The 18,896-nt window shown below is 47.2% G+C and overlaps 1 protein-coding gene across 1 annotated transcript; it reads right to left on the minus strand.

The window, feature by feature from the left end:
• Positions 1 to 16,830: 16,830 nt before the first annotated feature.
• Positions 16,831 to 17,349, minus strand: LOC119297016. The gene has a single exon (XM_037574982.1). The coding sequence runs from the start codon at positions 17,192 to 17,194 to the stop codon at positions 16,931 to 16,933; it is 264 nt and encodes an 87-aa protein (XP_037430879.1). The 5' UTR covers positions 17,195 to 17,349; the 3' UTR covers positions 16,831 to 16,930.
• Between the last annotated feature and the right edge of the window lie 1,547 nt (positions 17,350 to 18,896).

Genomic DNA, 18,896 nt, shown 5'->3' on the forward strand with positions numbered 1-18,896 from the left:
GTTGACCGCGTCCCCGCTCTTGGGCCCCGCCGTGGCCTCCCAGGCCCAGCGTGCCGCCCCCGCCTTCGGCCCAGATCCGCGGCCAGCATCGCCGGCCCAGCTCCCCGCGGTCCAGCGCGAGCGCCCCAAGGCCCAGCTCCAGCCGGCCTCGCCTTGGCCTGCCTCCTCCTCCAGCCGGGCCGAAGCCCACTGGGTGAGCCGACCCCAGCGCCCCCCTCCTCTTGTTTTTTTTTTCACTCTTGTTGGGCTTGCCCCAGATCCGGCCCGCGTCATTTTTTTTTCCAGATCGGCGATTTGTCTATTATCCTGAGACAGCAGTTTTGCAGTTTAGTCCCCCTAGTTCATGCATTTAATAACTCACAAACCGTGCATCGGATTAAAATGTTTTATATATGAAACTTGCTCAGAATTTTGTGTAGATTAATAATATCCAACTTTCATCTATGTTTGAGATGTTAAAAATGTTGTTTGCGTTAATTTGCTCCTATGCCATGCTAAAATGCTTTATTTCATAACTAAATAACCGTAACTCCAATTTTAATAAACTTTATATGTAAATGGGGTAGAATTTTGCCTAGTTTATCATGGTGACCTTTATTTGCATATTAAAAAACCCTAAAATTGTGTTTAGGGCAGAACAGGACCTAATCTAAAATATGCTTATGAGGAGTTTCCGGAATTGTTGTTCGTTGCTTCCGGCCTCATTTAAACTTGACTAGATAGGTAGTTTTACTTTGCTTCACCCTCTTGCCATGTTAACCAACATTTAATATTGTTGAGTACATAAACGAGATCAAACTAAATAACTTGTTGTGGTGTTTCGTCAATATGAAACTCGTTGCATATTGATCTCCACTTAATTTGTAGAACTGCTTGTGCACTTTGCCATGCCATGCTTCATTAAACCGGACATGCATCATACTCGATTGTGCGTCATGCCATGTTGTTGTGTTGGTTATTTACTATGTTGTGTGCTTCTTTTCCGGTGATTGCTTCTTCGGGTTGGTTCCGATAATGTCGCGTTTGTGAGGATCCGTTCAACTACGTCCGTTTGTCTTCTTCATGGACTCGTTCTTCTTCCTTGCGGGATTTCAGGCAAGATGATCATACCCTCGAAATCACTACTATCTTTGCTATGCTAGTTTGCTCGCTCTTTTGCCATGCCAATGCTACGATGCCTACCACTTGCTTGTCAGCCACCCAAATTGCCATGTTCAACCACTAACCCACCATGTCCTAGCAAACCGTTGATTGGCTATGTTACCGCTTTGCTTATCCCCTCTTATAGCGTTGTTAGTTGCAGGTGAAGATTGAAGTTTGTTCCTTGTTGGAACATGGAGATGTTGTTCCTTGTTGGAACATGTTTACTTGTTGGGATATCACAATATATCTTACTTAATTAATGCATCTATATACTTGGTAAAGGGTGGAAGGCTCGGCCTTATGCCTGGTGTTTTGTTCCACTCTTGCCGCCCTAGTTTCCGTCATATCGGTGTTATGTTCCCGGATTTTGCGTCCCTTACGCGGTTGGGCTATAATGGGAACCCCTTGACAGTTCGCCTTAAGTAAAGCTTCTCCAGCAATGCCCAACATTGGTTTTACCATTCGCCACCTAGCCTCTTTTTCCCTTGGGTTTCGCGCTCCTGAGGGTCATCATTATTTTACCCCCCCCGGGCCAGTGCTCCTCTAAGTGTTGGTCCGAACTGGGCAGCCTGCGGGGCCACCTCGGGGAAACTTGAGGGTTGGTTTTACTCGTAGCTTGACCTATCTGAGTGTGCCCTGAGAAAGAGATATGTGCAGCTCCTATCGGGATTTGTCGGCACATTCGGGCGGTGTTGCTGGTTTAGTTTTACCCTGTCGAAATGTCTTGTTGTACCGGGATACCGAGTCTGATCGGAGTGTCTCGGGTGGAGGTCTATTCCTTCGTTGACCGTGAGAGCTTCTGATGGGCTAAGTTGGGACACCCCTGCAGGGATTTGAAATTTCGAAAGCTGTGCCCGCGGTTATGGGCAGATGGGAATTTGTTAACGTCCGGTTGTAGAAAACCCGAAGTTGACCTTAATTAAAATACATCAACCGTGTGTGTAACCGTGATGGTCTCTTTCCGGCGGAGTCCGGGAAGTGAACACGGTTGTTGGAGTTATGCTTGACGTAGGTAGTCCAGGATCACTTCTTGATCATACTTTTATCGACCGTGCTTTGCCTTCTCTTCTCGCTCTCATTTGCGTATGTTTAGCCACCATATATGCTAGTCGCTTGCTGCAGCTCCACCTCATTACTCCATCCTTCCTATAAGCTTAAATAGTCTTGATCTCGCGGGTGTGAGATTGCTGAGTCCCCGTGGCTCACAGATACTTCCAAAACCAGTTTGCAGGTGCCTATGTTACCGTGCAGATGATGCAACCAAGCTCAGGAGGAGCTCGATGAAGATCTTGTCCTTTATGTTGTTTCGTGTTAGTTGATCAGTAGTGGAGCCCAGTTGGGGTCGATCGGGGACCTTTGTCGCATTTGGGGTTCTTCTTTTATTTTGGTTCCGTAGTCGGACCTTGATTGTATCTGGATGATGTAATGCTTTATTCATGTAATTGTGTGAAGTGGCGATTGTAAGCCAACTATGTATCTCTTTCCCTTATGTATTACATGGGTTGTGTGAAGATTACCTCACTTGCGACATTGCTTTCAATGCGGTTATGCCTCTAAGTCGTGCTTCGACACGTGGGAGATATAGCCGCATCGAGGGCGTTACAAGTTGGTAATCAGAGCCTTCCCCGACCTTAGGAGCCCCACTGCTTGATCGTTTTTAGCGGCCGAGTTGTGTCTAGAAAAATGTTTTGAGTCATTTAGGAATTATATATCGGAGAGTTAGGAATTCTTTTTACTCCCCAGTCTCTTCATCGCTCTGGTAAGGCATCCTGACGTAGAGTTTTGACTCTTCTCTTCTCAAATTTCACTAAAAAAAAAATTTAGGATCACGCGGGTATCTTGGAATCGTTCCGATGGTTTTATGATGAGAACATTGTCTTGGTGCCTCCTGTCAGGGGTTTAGTGGAAGTGTCCCGGGGAGTTGAGCTCTGAGGTGTTGTCGTCATAATTTTATCGTTGCAGTTCTGGAATACCTGAGTTTAGTACGCCGACATCGAAAATCTCTTTTATGCAGTTCGTTGGTGAGATAACCTCGACGCCACCCAGTACTGGGGCGGGAGTTCGGGAGTATCGCCATAACTTGTATAACGGATGCTTTTCGAAGGTTGAGGTAGATGATTTCCGAAGGTTTCTTGGTTATGTGTTGAAGGATGGATACAGCTGGATGTAGGATTTGTTAGTTTTGGGTGAGATATTATGCTTCCCCTGTATCCCCAACACCTGATTGCATAACCGGAAAGGTTCGGGAGTTTCATAAGTGGGAATTCTAGTAGCTCTTAGGATATCTTTCCGACGGATGTATGATATGAAATTGGGGTTCGACGTCTAGTGGTCCGCCTATTCACGGTCGATTTTACAGTGGTCTCGTTGTGTCTTAAAGAGTCCTTGGCTATGCCGACTCGGGGACGCTTCGTATGTCATGTGCACTGCCTTGTACATGATGGTGCTGTACGATCGAGCCCGTGTAGGCCCCACCACGAAAACTTCGGACGAAATCTCTATCATATGTTTGTTCTGGCTTATTTTGCAAGCCAATCCTTTGTGTTGTTTTGAGTTGTGGTATTCGAGTTTCTTCGAAGTCAAATGTTGATTCCATACCTTTTCCAAATGGTGTTCTCATATTCCTATGTGAATACTAATCCTTCTTGATCATCGAGTCTGTGTCAATCCTTTTTTTTAAACCGGTGTGTCTCTCCTCAAGTGGATCCGTTCACGTCAACATTTGCAAGATCATTTATCACTTCTTCTCAACGGTGTTTGTTTCATCCGTCTCCAAGTTGCCTTTGTTTTTCCCACCCTCCCTCCCTTTGTTTTTATCCGGTGATTCTCATGAAGATCCTAATGGAGCTTCAAGTTCGTCATTCCTCATTCCTTTCTCTTCTCCGGTGGATTCAAGTCAAGATTTGTCGATTATATCCCCTTTTTCTCGTCTCAAATACCTTCTCTTGACGGTGCTCCACAAATTTATTCACTTCCCGCTATTCTATTGTTCCGGAATGCTCAAGATATCTCGAAGATTCGTGTTTCCACTCTACTTTCGTTCAAGTTCTTTCGAGGATGTTCCCTCATTCAAGCCATTTAACTCAACCGGTGCAGCCTCTCTTTTAAATCGTTCAACGGTGTTTTCTTTTGAGTGGGCCCTAACCCACAGGTCTTTTTCCAGGATCTTACCTGACTCTTCTTATTTTCCCGGCGTTACTCTTAAATTTTTCTCCAAGTTTGACGTAAGAATGAGTTATCATCAGTCAAATGTTTTTTCTCCAAGATCTTTCAAATTCTTTTCATAGTTGGCTCAACCTCTTCGCTTTTGATTCTTCCGGTGTGCCTCAATAATTCTTGGTGGTGTTTCTCGTTGTCATTCTCATCATTTGAAGACCGAAGAAGAGTTTCTCCTTAATCTTGCTCTTTTCTCTTCAAGATTCGTGGTTCTAGTTCGAGGCCATCCTCTCATAATTGTTCTGATTGTGGGAACTCTTTTCACCCATCTGGAGTAATTCAAGAGTCTTCTCAGTTTGATTATCCGGAGCCCATCATCGAAGATTTATTCATTCTCAGTTTGCAGTTATCATCCTCCGATCTTATCGGTGCCTTGTTCAAGTGATCTTTAATCGGCTCGTGCTCTCTTCGTTCTCATGTATCTAAATACCCTAAAGTATCTTCATTCATTTTGCAATTCTTCCCGGTGATTTGTGCATTTGCTACGTTCAATTTCAATTCTTACGGTGGTTCGTTCAAGAGTTCTCTTTCTTTGTTATCATATCAATTCATTTGTTGTTCCAATCCTACCGGTGGTTCGTTGAAGACCTTCTCAAGTTTATGTTATATCTCTCTTAACCTTTTCTACGAGAATAAGTAATATGCCAAATCCGTTGATGGTCATCAATTTAAATTGGTGAAGGATAAGCATAATGTAATTCTTACTCTTGTTCCATTCAAGTGATTTAATTCCTTATTCCGGAGTGGCTCATCGTATCACATTCTCAGTTCGAGTTGCTCATCTTTTCTTTCCCGGAGTTCCAAGCTCAAATTATCATTCCAAAGATCTATCTAACCATTGCAGGGGTTCAACTTGTGTTTTCAACTTCTCCTTCATTTCGTTTTGATCATCTTTTTGTTACCGGAGTTCTTCATGGAGGCTCTACATGGTGGTTCGTCAAGGATTCTTTTCATTCTTCAATTGTTCTTCAAGATTTCTCTTGAAGTTAAGATCAGCCAAGTTATACTCAAAAATAAACATGGTGCTCAACACATGTTTTGTTTTGAGGAGTTCAAGCATTCTTCATCTTGCTATCCGGAGTGCAATTTCTTTCTACCATATTATCGGAGGTGGTATTATGTCATTCTTGATAATTTGAGTTCATGTTTTCCATGATTCACATGTTGTTAAGAATGAGTTAATTTTTAAATCCATCAACCTCGTTGTTGGAGTTATCTTGTGTCATATTCCACCTAAAGCCTTCCCTAAGGTTTGTTGCTGTCTATGGTGCTTATAAATGAACCAAGTTCTTCATTTATCCTCCCGGCGAAATAAGTTCTCGTCTCCTTGTTGATATCAATCCAATCCTTTTCCCGTGAGTGGCAGGTTGTCACCTCATAGTTTTGAGATGTTTTCCATAAGCCCACTACAAGCTTATTCGTTTCGTTGTTGGTTTTCCAACAACTCTGTTATAACCTTCTTGGAAGGGTGCTTGGCATTTTCTTCTCCATTCTTCTATTTCAATTATCTATCTTCTATTCTTTTGTTTCGGAGGCATTGTGATGTTGTGCTTTTCAATCATCATCTTGTTTTGTCAGGTTCGTGTTCTTTTCATGCTTATCCATTTAACCGGAGTGTCCTGCCTTTTTTTCTTTCAAGTTCTTTTTCATCTTATCAAGTCTTGCATCTCTTTTCAACCGGAGTGCTGTCCGATTTTGATCTTCCTTGTTCCTTGTTTATCTCGTTTCAACCAGAGTGATTTCAATTCCTTCTTGTCCATTGTACTCGTCATTCATAGCTTTGCAACCTTCAAGTCCTCGTAATGTTCCTTGTTCCTCTTTTCTAACGGATTGTTTGCAATCTCGTTCATCTCTGCTGTACTCTTTCTTTTAAATTGCTCAACCTCTCAAGGTTCATGGTTTCACTCGTTTGTCAGAGAAGCAACTTAGTTTACCTCTTCTCTTTCTCTTCCGTTTTCCCTCCGGTGCCATTCTAGATCTCGGGACGAGATCCTCTCGTAGTGGTGGAGTGTTGTAACGCCCCGAGACCGATGTGCCAGGTGTCGTTCAGTTATTCGCTGTTGTTGCCCTATCATTGCTTGCGTGTCATGCATTGCATATCATGTCATCATGTGCATTTCAATCGCATACGTGTTCGTCTCATGCATCCGAGCTTTTTCCCCGTTGTCCGTTTTGCATTCCGGCGCTTCGTTCTCCTCCGGTGATTATTTCTACCTTTCTTTCTTGTGTGGGGATTAAACATTTCCGGATTGGACCGAGACTTGTCAAGCGGCCTTGGTTTACTACCGGCAGACCGCCTGTCAAGTTTCGTACCATTTGGACTTCGTTTGATACTCCAACGGTTAACCGAGGGACCGAGAAGGCCTCGTGTGTGTTGCAGCCCAACACCCTTCCATTTTGGCCCAAAACCCACCTAACTCTGTTCCATCATATCGGTCGTTCGATCACGATCGCGTGGCCGAAAACCGCACCTCATTTGGAGCTTCCTAACTCCCTCTACCTATAAAAGAGCACCCCTCCCCGAAATTTCGGGTCATTTCGCGGATGAAACCCTAACTTCAGCCTCTCCGCGCCGCCGGACACTTCTCCCCCGCAGCCCGGACACGTCCGCCCCCGCGCGCCACCTCACTCCAGCCAATCAGAAGCCGCCACGTCTCCCCGCCGCCGCTTCCCCTCCACTCACCGCGCGCCACATGGCACCGCGCTGCCCCACTTCGCCGCCGGGCCTGGAGAGCCCGCGACCGGCCCCCGCGGCCCATTCAGCGCCGCCGCCCGAGCCACGGGGAGACCAGATCCGCGCTGCCCGGTCCTCCCTTGCGCCGCCGCACGCCGTCTCGACGCCGGCCGCCCGCCGACGCCGCTAGCCGCCTCGTGCCCTGCCCGGCCCCGGCCACCGTTGAGCTCGCCGGATGCCGCCCCCGTCACCTTTCGCGACCCGCCGCCGTCCCGGAGCGCAGCGGCCTCCATCCGAACCCAGGGAGGAGCCCCGGTGCCGCCCGCCCCAAGATCCGGCGCCGCCGCCTCGGTTCTTGCCGTCCCCGTCGCCGGAGTTCCCAGCGCGCCGCCGCCGGAGAGGATCGGGAGGAGCCCCGATCCGTCTGCGTTGACCGCGTCCCCGCTCTTGGGCCCCGCCGTGGCCTCCCAGGCCCAGCGTGCCGCCCCCGCCTTCGGCCCAGATCCGCGGCCAGCATCGTCGGCCCAGCTCCCCGCGGTCCAGCGCGAGCGCCCCAAGGCCCAGCTCCAGCCGGCCTCGCCTTGGCCTGCCTCCTCCTCCAGCCGGGCCGAAGCCCACTGGGTGAGCCGACCCCAGCGCCCCCCTCCTCTTGTTTTTTTTCACTCTTGTTGGGCTTGCCCCAGATCCGGCCCGCGTCATTTTTTTTCCAGATCGGCGATTTGTCTATTATCCTGAGACAGCAGTTTTGCAGTTTAGTCCCCCTAGTTCATGCATTTAATAACTCACAAACCGTGCATCGGATTAAAATGTTTTATATATGAAACTTGCTCAGAATTTTGTGTAGATTAATAATATCCAACTTTCATCTATGTTTGAGATGTTAAAAATGTTGTTTGCGTTAATTTGCTCCTATGCCATGCTAAAATGCTTTATTTCATAACTAAATAACCGTAACTCCAATTTTAATAAACTTTATATGTAAATGGGGTAGAATTTTGCCTAGTTTATCATGGTGACCTTTATTTGCATATTAAAAAACCCTAAAATTGTGTTTAGGGCAGAACAGGACCTAATCTAAAATATGCTTATGAGGAGTTTCCGGAATTGTTGTTCGTTGCTTCCGGCCTCATTTAAACTTGACTAGATAGGTAGTTTTACTTTGCTTCACCCTCTTGCCATGTTAACCAACATTTAATATTGTTGAGTACATAAACGAGATCAAACTAAATAACTTGTCGTGGTGTTTCGTCAATATGCAACTCGTTGCATATTGATCTCCACTTAATTTGTAGAACTGCTTGTGCACTTTGCCATGCCATGCTTCATTAAACCGGACATGCATCATACTCGATTGTGCGTCATGCCATGTTGTTGTGTTGGTTATTTACTATGTTGTGTGCTTCTTTTCCAGTGATTGCTTCTTCGGGTTGGTTCCGATAATGTCGCGTTTGTGAGGATCCGTTCAACTACGTCCGTTTGTCTTCTTCATGGACTCGTTCTTCTTCCTTGCGGGATTTCAGGCAAGATGATCATACCCTCGAAATCACTACTATCTTTGCTATGCTAGTTTGCTCGCTCTTTTGCCATGCCAATGCTACGATGCCTACCACTTGCTTGTCAGCCACCCAAATTGCCATGTTCAACCACTAACCCACCATGTCCTAGCAAACCATTGATTGGCTATGTTACCGCTTTGCTTAGCCCCTCTTATAGCGTTGTTAGTTGCAGGTGAAGATTGAAGTTTGTTCCTTGTTGGAACATGGAGATGTTGTTCCTTGTTGGAACATGTTTACTTGTTGGGATATCACAATATATCTTACTTAATTAATGCATCTATATACTTGGTAAAGGGTGGAAGGCTCGGCCTTATGCCTGGTGTTTTGTTCCACTCTTGCCGCCCTAGTTTCCGTCATATCGGTGCTATGTTCCCGGATTTTGCGTCCCTTACGCGGTTGGGCTATAATGGGAACCCCTTGACAGTTCGCCTTAAGTAAAGCTTCTCCAGCAATGCCCAACATTGGTTTTACCATTCGCCACCTAGCCTCTTTTTCCCTTGGGTTTCGCGCTCCTGAGGGTCATCATTATTTTACCCCCCCGGGCCAGTGCTCCTCTGAGTGTTGATCTGAACTGGGCAGCCTGCGGGGCCACCTCGGGGAAACTTGAGGGTTGGTTTTACTCGTAGCTTGACCTATCTGAGTGTGCCCTGAGAAAGAGATATGTGCAGCTCCTATCGGGATTTGTCGGCACATTCGGGCGGTGTTGCTGGTTTAGTTTTACCCTGTCGAAATGTCTTGTTGTACCGGGATACCGAGTCTGATCGGAGTGTCTCGGGTGGAGGTCTATTCCTTCGTTGACCGTGAGAGCTTGTGATGGGCTAAGTTGGGACACCCCTGCAGGGATTTGAACTTTCGAAAGCCGTGCCCGCGGTTATGGGCAGATGGGAATTTGTTAACGTCCGGTTGTAGAAAACCCGAAGTTGACCTTAATTAAAATACATCAACCGTGTGTGTAACCGTGATGGTCTCTTTCCGGCGGAGTCCGGGAAGTGAACACGGTTGTTGGAGTTATGCTTGACGTAGGTAGTCCAGGATCACTTCTTGATCATACTTTTATCGACCGTGCTTTGCCTTCTCTTCTCGCTCTCATTTGCGTATGTTTAGCCACCATATATGCTAGTCGCTTGCTGCAGCTCCACCTCATTACTCCATCCTTCCTATAAGCTTAAATAGTCTTGATCTCGCGGGTGTGAGATTGCTGAGTCCCCGTGGCTCACAGATACTTCCAAAACCAGTTTGCAGGTGCCTATGTTACCGTGCAGATGACGCAACCAAGCTCAGGAGGAGCTCGATGAAGATCTTGTCCTTTATGTTGTTTCGTGTTAGTTGATCAGTAGTGGAGCCCAGTTGGGGTCGATCGGGGACCTTTGTCGCATTTGGGGTTCTTCTTTTATTTTGGTTCCGTAGTCGGACCTTGATTGTATCTGGATGATGTAATGCTTTATTCATGTAATTGTGTGAAGTGGCGATTGTAAGCCAACTATGTATCTCTTTCCCTTATGTATTACATGGGTTGTGTGAAGATTACCTCACTTGCGACATTGCTTTCAATGCGGTTATGCCTCTAAGTCGTGCTTCGACACGTGGGAGATATAGCCGCATCGAGGGCGTTACAGCTTTACAGCTTAGAGTCGGGGCTCCAAAAGCGTTTTGAGAGACACGGAGCATATGAGATGTTCGAAGAGCTGAAAATGGTTTTCCAAGCTCATGCCCGGGTCGAGAGATATGAAGTCTCCGACAAATTCTTCAGCTGTAAGATGGAGGAAAATAGTTCTGTCAGTGAGCACATACTCACTATGTCTGGGTTACATAACCGCTTGACTCAGCTGGGAGTTAATCTCCCGGATGACGCGGTCATTGACAGAATCCTTCAGTCGCTTCCACCGAGCTACAAGAGCTTTGTGATGAACTTCAATATGCAGGGGATGGAAAAGACCATTCCTGAAGTATTTGCTATGCTGAAATCAGCAGAGGTGGAAGTCAAGAAGGAACATCAAGTGTTGATGGTCAATAAAACCACTAAGTTCAAGAAGGTCAAGGGTAAAAAGAACTTCAAGAAGGACGGCAAGGGAGTTGCCGCGCCCGGCAAGCAAGCTGCCGGGAAGAAGCCAAAGAATGGACCCAAGCCCGAGACTCAGTGCTTTTATTGCAAGGAAAGTGGTCACTGGAAGCGGAACTGCCCCAAATACTTAGCGGACAAGAAGGCCGGCAAAACGAAAGGTATATGTGATATACATGTAATTGATGTGTACCTTACCAGTACTCGTAGTAGCTCCTGGGTATTTGATACCGGTGCAGTTGCTCACATTTGTAACTCAAAGCAGGAGCTTCGGAATAAACGAAGACTAGCGAAGGACGAGGTGACGATGCACGTCGAGAATGGTTCCAAGGTCGATGTGATCGCCGTCGGCACGCTGCCTCTTCATTTACCTATGAGATTAGATTTAAACCTCAATAATTGTTATTTAGTGCCAAGTTTGAGCATGAACATTGTATCAGGATCTCGTTTAATACGAGATGGCTACTCATTTAAATCCGAGAATAATGGTTGTTCTATTTATATGAGAGATATGTTTTGTGGTCATGCTCCGATGGTGAATGGTTTATTCTTAATGAATCTCGAGCGTAATGCTACACATGTTCATAGTGTGAGTACCAAAAGATGCAAGGTTGATAATGATAGTCCCACATACTTGTGGCACTGCCGCCTTGGTCACATAGGTGTCAAACGCATGAAGAAGCTCCATGCTGATGGACTTTTAGAGTCTCTTGATTACGAATCATTTGACACGTGCGAACCATGCCTCATGGGTAAAATGACCAAGACTCCGTTCTCAGGAACAATGGAGCGTGCAACCAACTTATTGGAAATCATACATACTGATGTGTGCGGTCCAATGAGTGTTGAGGCTCGTGGTGGCTATCGTTATGTTCTCACCCTCACTGATGACTTGAGTAGATATGGGTATGTCTACTTAATGAAACACAAGTCTGAGACCTTTGAAAAGTTCAAAGAATTTCAGAGTGAGGTTGAGAATCAACGTGACAGGAAAATCAAGTTCCTGCGATCAGATCGTGGAGGAGAATACTTGAGTCACGAGTTTGGTACACACTTAAGAAAATGTGGAATAGTTTCACAACTCACGCCGCCTGGAACACCTCAGCGTAATGGTGTGTCCGAACGTCGTAATCGCACTCTATTAGATATGGTGCGATCTATGATGTCTCTTGCCGATTTACCGTTATCTTTTTGGGGCTATGCTTTAGAGACTGCCGCATTCACTTTAAATAGGGCTCCGTCGAAATCCGTTGAGACGACACCGTTTGAATTATGGTTTGGGAAGAAACCTAAGCTGTCGTTTCTAAAAGTTTGGGGATGCGATGCTTATGTCAAGAAACTTCAACCTGAAAAGCTCGAACCCAAGTCGGAAAAATGTGTCTTCATAGGATACCCTAAAGAAACTGTTGGGTATACCTTCTACCTCAGATCCGAAGGCAAGATCTTTGTTGCCAAGAATGGATCCTTTCTAGAGAAGGAGTTTCTCTCGAAAGAAGTAAGTGGGAGGAAGGTAGAACTTGATGAAGTATTACCTCTTGAACCGGAAAAGGGCGCAACTCAAGAAAATGTTCCTGAGGTGCCTGCACCGACTAGAGAGGAAGTTATTGATGATGATCAAGATACTTCTGATCAAGCTCCTACTGAAATTCGAAGGTCCACAAGGACACGTTCCGCACCAGAGTGGTACGGCAACCCTGTCTTGGAAATCATGTTGTTAGACAACGGTGAGCCTTCGAACTATGAAGAAGCGATGGCGGGCCCGGATTCCGACAAATGGCTAGAAGCCATGAAATCCGAGATAGGATCCATGTATGAAAACGAAGTATGGACTTTGACTGACTTGCCCGTTGAGCGGCGAGCCATAGAAAATAAATGGATCTTTAAGAAGAAGACAGACGCGGATGGTAATGTGACCATCTATAAAGCTCGGCTTGTCGCTAAGGGTTATCGACAAGTTCAAGGGGTTGACTACGATGAGACTTTCTCACCGGTAGCGAAGCTAAAGTCCGTCCGAATCATGTTAGCAATTGCCGCATTCTACGATTATGAGATATGGCAAATGGACGTCAAAACGGCATTCCTTAATGGTTTCCTTAAGGAAGAATTGTATATGATGCAGCCGGAAGGTTTTGTCGATCCTAAGAATGCTGACAAGGTATGCAAGCTCCAACGCTCGATTTATGGGCTGGTGCAAGCATCTCGGAGTTGGAACATTCGCTTTGATGAGATGATCAAAGCGTTTGGGTTTACACAGACTTATGGAGAAGCCTGTGTTTACAAGAAAGTGAGTGGGAGCTCTGTAGCATTTCTCATATTATATGTAGATGACATACTTTTGATGGGAAATGATATAGAACTCTTGGACAGCATTAAGGCCTACTTGAATAAAAGTTTTTCAATGAAGGACCTTGGAGAAGCTGCATATATATTAGGCATCAAGATCTATAGAGATAGATCAAGACGCCTCATAGGTCTTTCACAAAGCACATACCTTGATAAGATATTGAAGAAGTTCAATATGGATCAGTCTAAGAAGGGGTTCTTGCCTGTGTTACAAGGTGTGAAATTGAGCTCAGCTCAATGTCCGACCACGGCAGAAGATATAGAAGAGATGAGTGTCATCCCCTATGCCTCAGCCATAGGTTCTATTATGTATGCCATGCTGTGTACCAGACCTGATGTAAACCTTGCCGTAAGTTTGGTAGGAAGGTACCAAAGTAATCCCGACAAGGAACACTGGACAGCGGTCAAGAATATCCTAAAGTACCTGAAAAGGACTAAGGAAATGTTTCTCGTTTATGGAGGAGACGAAGAGCTCGTCGTAAAGGGTTACGTCGACGCTAGCTTCGACATAGATCTGGATGACTCTAAGTCACAAACCGGATACGTGTATATTTTGAATGGTGGGGCAGTAAGCTGGTGCAGTTGCAAGCAGAGCGTTGTGGCAGGATCTACATGTGAAGCGGAGTACATGGCAGCCTCGGAGGCAGCGCATGAAGCAATTTGGGTGAAGGAGTTCATCACCGACCTAGGAGTCATACCCAATGCGTCGGGCCAATCAAGCTCTTCTGTGACAACACTGGAGCTATTGCACTTGCCAAGGAGCCCAGGTTTCACAAGAAGACAAGGCACATCAAGCGTCGCTTCAACTCCATTCGTGAAAATGTTCAAGATGGAGACATAGAGATTTGTAAAGTACATACGAACCTGAATGTAGCGGATCCGTTGACTAAACCTCTCCCTAGAGCAAAACATGATCAACACCAGAATTCCATGGGTGTTCGATTCATCACAATGTAACTAGATTATTGACTCTAGTGCAAGTGGGAGACTGTTGGAAATATGCCCTAGAGGCAATAATAAAAGCATTATTATTATATTTCCTTGTTCATGATAATTGTCTTTGTTCATGCTATAATTGTGTTATCCGGAAATCGTAATACATGTGTGAATAATAGACACCAACATGTCCCTAGTAAGCCTCTAGTTGACTAGCTCGTTGATCAACAGATAGTCATGGTTTCCTGACTATGGACATTGGATGTCATTGATAACGAGATCACATCATTAGGAGAATGATGTGATGGACAAGACCCAATCCTAAACATAGCACAAGATCGTATAGTTTGTTTGCTAGAGTTTTCCAATGTCAAGTATCCTTTCCTTAGACCATGAGATCGTGTAACTCCCGGATACCGTAGGAGTGCTTTGGGTGTACCAAACGTCACAACGTAACTGGGTGACTATAAAGGTATACTACGGGTATCTCCGAAAGTGTCTGTTGGGTTGACATGGATCAAGACTGGGATTTGTCACTCCGTATGACGGAGAGGTATCACTGGGCCCACTCGGTAATGCATCATCATAATGAGCTCAAAGTGACCAAGTGTCTGGTCACAGGATCATGCATTACGGTACGAGTAAAGTGACTTGCCGGTAACGAGATTGAACGAGGTATTGGGATACCGACGATCGGATCTCGGGCAAGTAACATACCGATTGACAAAGGGAATTGTATACGGGGTTGTTTGAATCCTCGACATCGTGGTTCATCCGATGAGATCATCGAGGAGCATGTGGGAGCCAACATGGGTATCCAGATCCTGCTGTTGGTTATTGACCGGAGAGCGATCTCGGTCATGTCTACATGTCTCCCGAACCCGTAGGGTCTACACACTTAAGGTTCGGTGACACTAGGGTTGTAGGGATATGTATAGGCAGTAACCCGAATGTTGTTCGGAGTCCCGGATGAGATCCCAGACGTCACGAGGAGTTCCGGAATGGTCCGGAGGTAAAGAATTATATATAGGAAGTGCTATTTCGGGCATCGGGACAAGTTTCGGGGTCACCGGTATTGTACCGGGACCACCGGAAGGGTCCCGGGGGTCCACCGGGTGGGGCCACCTGTCCCGGGGGGCCACATGGGCTGTAGGGGGTGCGCCTTGGCCTACATGGGCCAAGGGCACCAGCCCCAAGAGGCCCATGCGCCTAGGGTTTCAAGGGAGGAAGAGTCCTAGGAGGGGAAGGCACCTCCTAGGTGCCTTGGGGAGGAGGGATTCCTCCCCCTTGGCCGCACCCCCTAGGAGATTAGGTCTCCTAGGGCCGGCGCCCCCCCTTTGGCCCTCCTATATATAGTGGGGGAGATGGAGGACTTCTTACCTTTCCTTTGGTGCCTCCCTCTCCCTCTCCAACACCTCTTCCTCCTCCATAGTGCTTGGCGAAGCCCTGCCGGGGTACTGCAGCTCCATCACCACCACGCCGTCGTGCTGCTGCTGGAGCCATCTCCCTCAACCTCTCCTTCCCCCTTGCTGGATCAAGAAGGAGGAGACGTGGCTGTTCCGTACGTGTGTTGAACGCGAAGGTGCCGTCCGTTCGGTGCTAGGATCTTCGGTGATTCGAATCACGTCGAGTACGACTCCCTCATCCCCGTTCTTTGAACGCTTCCGCTCGCGATCTACAAGGTACGTAGATGCATCTAATCACTCGTTGCTAGATGAACTCCTAGATAGATCTTGGTGAAACCGTAGGAAATTTTTTGTTTTCTGCACCGTTCCCCAACACCTACCGCATTGATGGAGATAGCTCCCTTGACGTACGGTGCATGTTGTTGGGGCACTAACATGTGGGCCTAGTTCCTGCCGGCCCCACCTGTCAGTGGTCGAATGGTACCCTGCCGTACGACAGAGGATCCTCGTCCCCGCATTGATGACGGTTAGGTCGACGTGACCAGATGACTAGCCACTTCAATGCAGATGCAACGATGGAGAAGCCTACTCCGGCCATTGTTTTCGGATTGAAGCGGCGCTGGTCCGTCTACCCCGGCTATTTAAGCAGGCCGGCCGTATGTGCAAACCCTACCTCATCTGCTTTGCACACCGCTGCCTCCTCTCGTCCGCACATCGTCGCGATGGGCAAGTGCGACAATGGCAAACAGGTGGTTCTCCCCGGTAGGAGGATCTCGGAAGAGCTACAAATCGTGGTGCCGCCGCCCACAGTCCCCAGGCCTGTCAGGGTCCACTGCTCTGTCGGTTAAGAGTTAAGACGGAGGCGGTGCTCTCCTCGGACGACAAAAAAAGAGGAGTTGTAGCATCCGCCCTTCCTCACATAGCCGCGCGGACGGATGAGTATGCGCGGCAGCAGCTTGAGTCGTCAAAAACACTTTGGTACGGTGATAGAGCTTTTGGCATGCTTCAAAAACACTTTGCGATTGTCCGTGGCATTTTTGAGTATTGGAAGTCTCAGATCCTGTGAAAGGTCATGCCAATGTATGTTATCTTGCACAACATGATTGTTAAGGATGAGAGGGATGACGCGAAGAACTTGCAGTTCCTCTACGCTGCTATCATGGTAGAGCTAGAACATCACCCCCAGTAGAATCCAAGCACGCGGAAGAATCGAGAACCGAGAAGCTCATAACCAACTCCAAGATATATTGTTGAGCCCCGCTGGCTACTTCATATCACTTGTCTCTTGTGCTTTGATCATTTTTTATTTGTATTCTTGTTTCATTTGAACCGTATGTTGTGTTTGAATTTGAATGACTAAGTTTAAAACCATTAAATTTGATACGTACTTGAATTCTTCGAGTTTTGAATTAATAAAGTTATTTTTTGGCGGGTATGGGCTAGAGATGCTCTGATCCCCCGGTTGCTCGGGTAATAGTCAGAACAGGGGAAATCACATGTCCAACCAGAGTTTCTGCATAAATGTCTCAAGAACGTAGTTACATACACAGTCGAGGTACACGAGGAAGCAGGGGTGGGTGAGACGAGCGAACACCGGCTAACTGGGTGCGAAGCGGTCGAGCAGCAGGTACACCGTCGCGTCCGACATCCCGCCGCCGCCGGCCTCCTTCCGGTCGACCACGGAAGGCCCCGCCGCCGCGGCCGCCTTGTTGCCATGGGCGGCCCCTCCCATCTGGTGCTGGTGCTCGGCGTGGCTCACCGTGGGTACGGCCTGCCGCTTCTTCCCACGCAGGGCGGCGGAGAGCTCGCCGAAGAACCAGACGCCGGCGACGTCGGATGCCGCCGTCGTCGTCGAAGACATGGCGATGGCGCAGGGCTTGATCTCAACCAACTTGTGGGCCGGACGAACACTTGTATGATTGCAGGAACGAAATGGGTGATCTGGATGCCAGCGAACGGGGCTGTGCAAATGCGAATATGCGATGGCCGATGGAGCACCTTGGATGCTGGCTGTCGCTTATATAAGGCGCCATCGCCATGCATCGCTGACGGGAAGGTGGCCAGGTAGGATAGGCGTTGGGGGTGTGACTGGCTGGCTCCACACGGCAAAGTATACCGTGGGCGTGCCGTGCGCGCGTTTGATTCGTTTGCGCTGCGGGTTCGGGTCGTCCTTGTTGGAGCGGATCTGAGGCCTGAACCGCCTACCCGCGTCGCAGTCGGAGGCAGATGGAGACCAAAACCGACGGACCGGCCGGGTTATTTGTCTAGGCATGAAGACAAGATAGGGGCAGCTGAGACGGTACATCGTTGAGGATTTGTTTCAACTGGTGCTAATTTTTTATTTTAGAGAAAATGATTTTTGAAAAGCCATCACGGCGCCAAAACTAACCTAAGTTAATTAACTTGGAAGAGTACTTTTCAGCCTTCTTTTTGGGATTCAAAGAGCTTTATTGATTTTTGATAGATAACCCTCGTTCGCATGGCGTTCTGTCTCGATCTGAAAGAAACGAGATGTCTCGTTCATTCACATCAGAGTAAGATCGCTAAAGCAGGACCCGACCTGTTAAACCGCAATATGAGCACACCAGGGAGCAGTCAAACGAACGCAAATGCTAGGTATGTCGTCTCTTCCTATCGTTCACGCGAGTGGCAGTGACGCGGACCCTACGGCCACCACGAGTGATCACGATCGGTGCCATAGATGATAGTTCCACGTCCCCACCACGCGGTAAAGAAAGCACGCGCCGCGCCCGAAACGTGATAGTTTTTTTTAGCATTGCCGGTAATGTTGAAATAAATTCAAGAATAATGCGAGCATCAGGATTTGAACCCTGATGGGTTGAAGATACCACTGTTCACCTAACCATCTCAACCACAGGTTGATTCGCGGGAACGTGATAGCTAGAATATTTGAATCGCGTACCTTTTTTTTTTCTTGTTAGTGTTGCCACTTTATTTAAGGGACGTGGCTAGCGAGCGCCACCACACTTGTTCCCTGTTTAAAGCGCATCGCCGTATATCATTATAGCGTGTCTTTGTGTCCAGCTGCCACACTAGAAAAAAAAAGAACGTTGATATTTGCCATACGTGTGGCATATTCGAAATCCGCCCACTCGTCCTGTGTGGCATAATCAGGAGGCAGCCCACACGGGCTATATGTGGTCGAATATTAGAATTGCCCACATATGTGGGGCGCAGCTATTTCGTGCCACACGCCCAACAAGTATTATTCATCTTCATCTCGCGCGTGTGGCACGAAGCAAATATATCCACACGTCTTGACGAGCTACGTTAGTTACTCACGGGATGACACTTTAGTTACCCCGGGGATGGCAACTTTAGTTATCCGGGATAGTAAATGTAGTTGTAAAAGCATATAATTCTCTCTATTTTTGTTAACTATAGTTGTCATGTCTAATTTATGGCAGTTACCGCGTGTAATCAAACCATAGTTGTCGTGTGTAATTAACTACTTGCCACATGGGTCAAACAATAGTTGCCATGTGTATTTATATAGTTGTCATGTCTGCTCCAACCATAGTTGCCAATGCCATGTATGGTTA

The sequence above is a fragment of the Triticum dicoccoides genome, chromosome 5A (assembly GCF_002162155.2).
Source record: "Triticum dicoccoides isolate Atlit2015 ecotype Zavitan chromosome 5A, WEW_v2.0, whole genome shotgun sequence".
NCBI classification, from domain to species: domain Eukaryota; kingdom Viridiplantae; phylum Streptophyta; class Magnoliopsida; order Poales; family Poaceae; genus Triticum; species Triticum dicoccoides.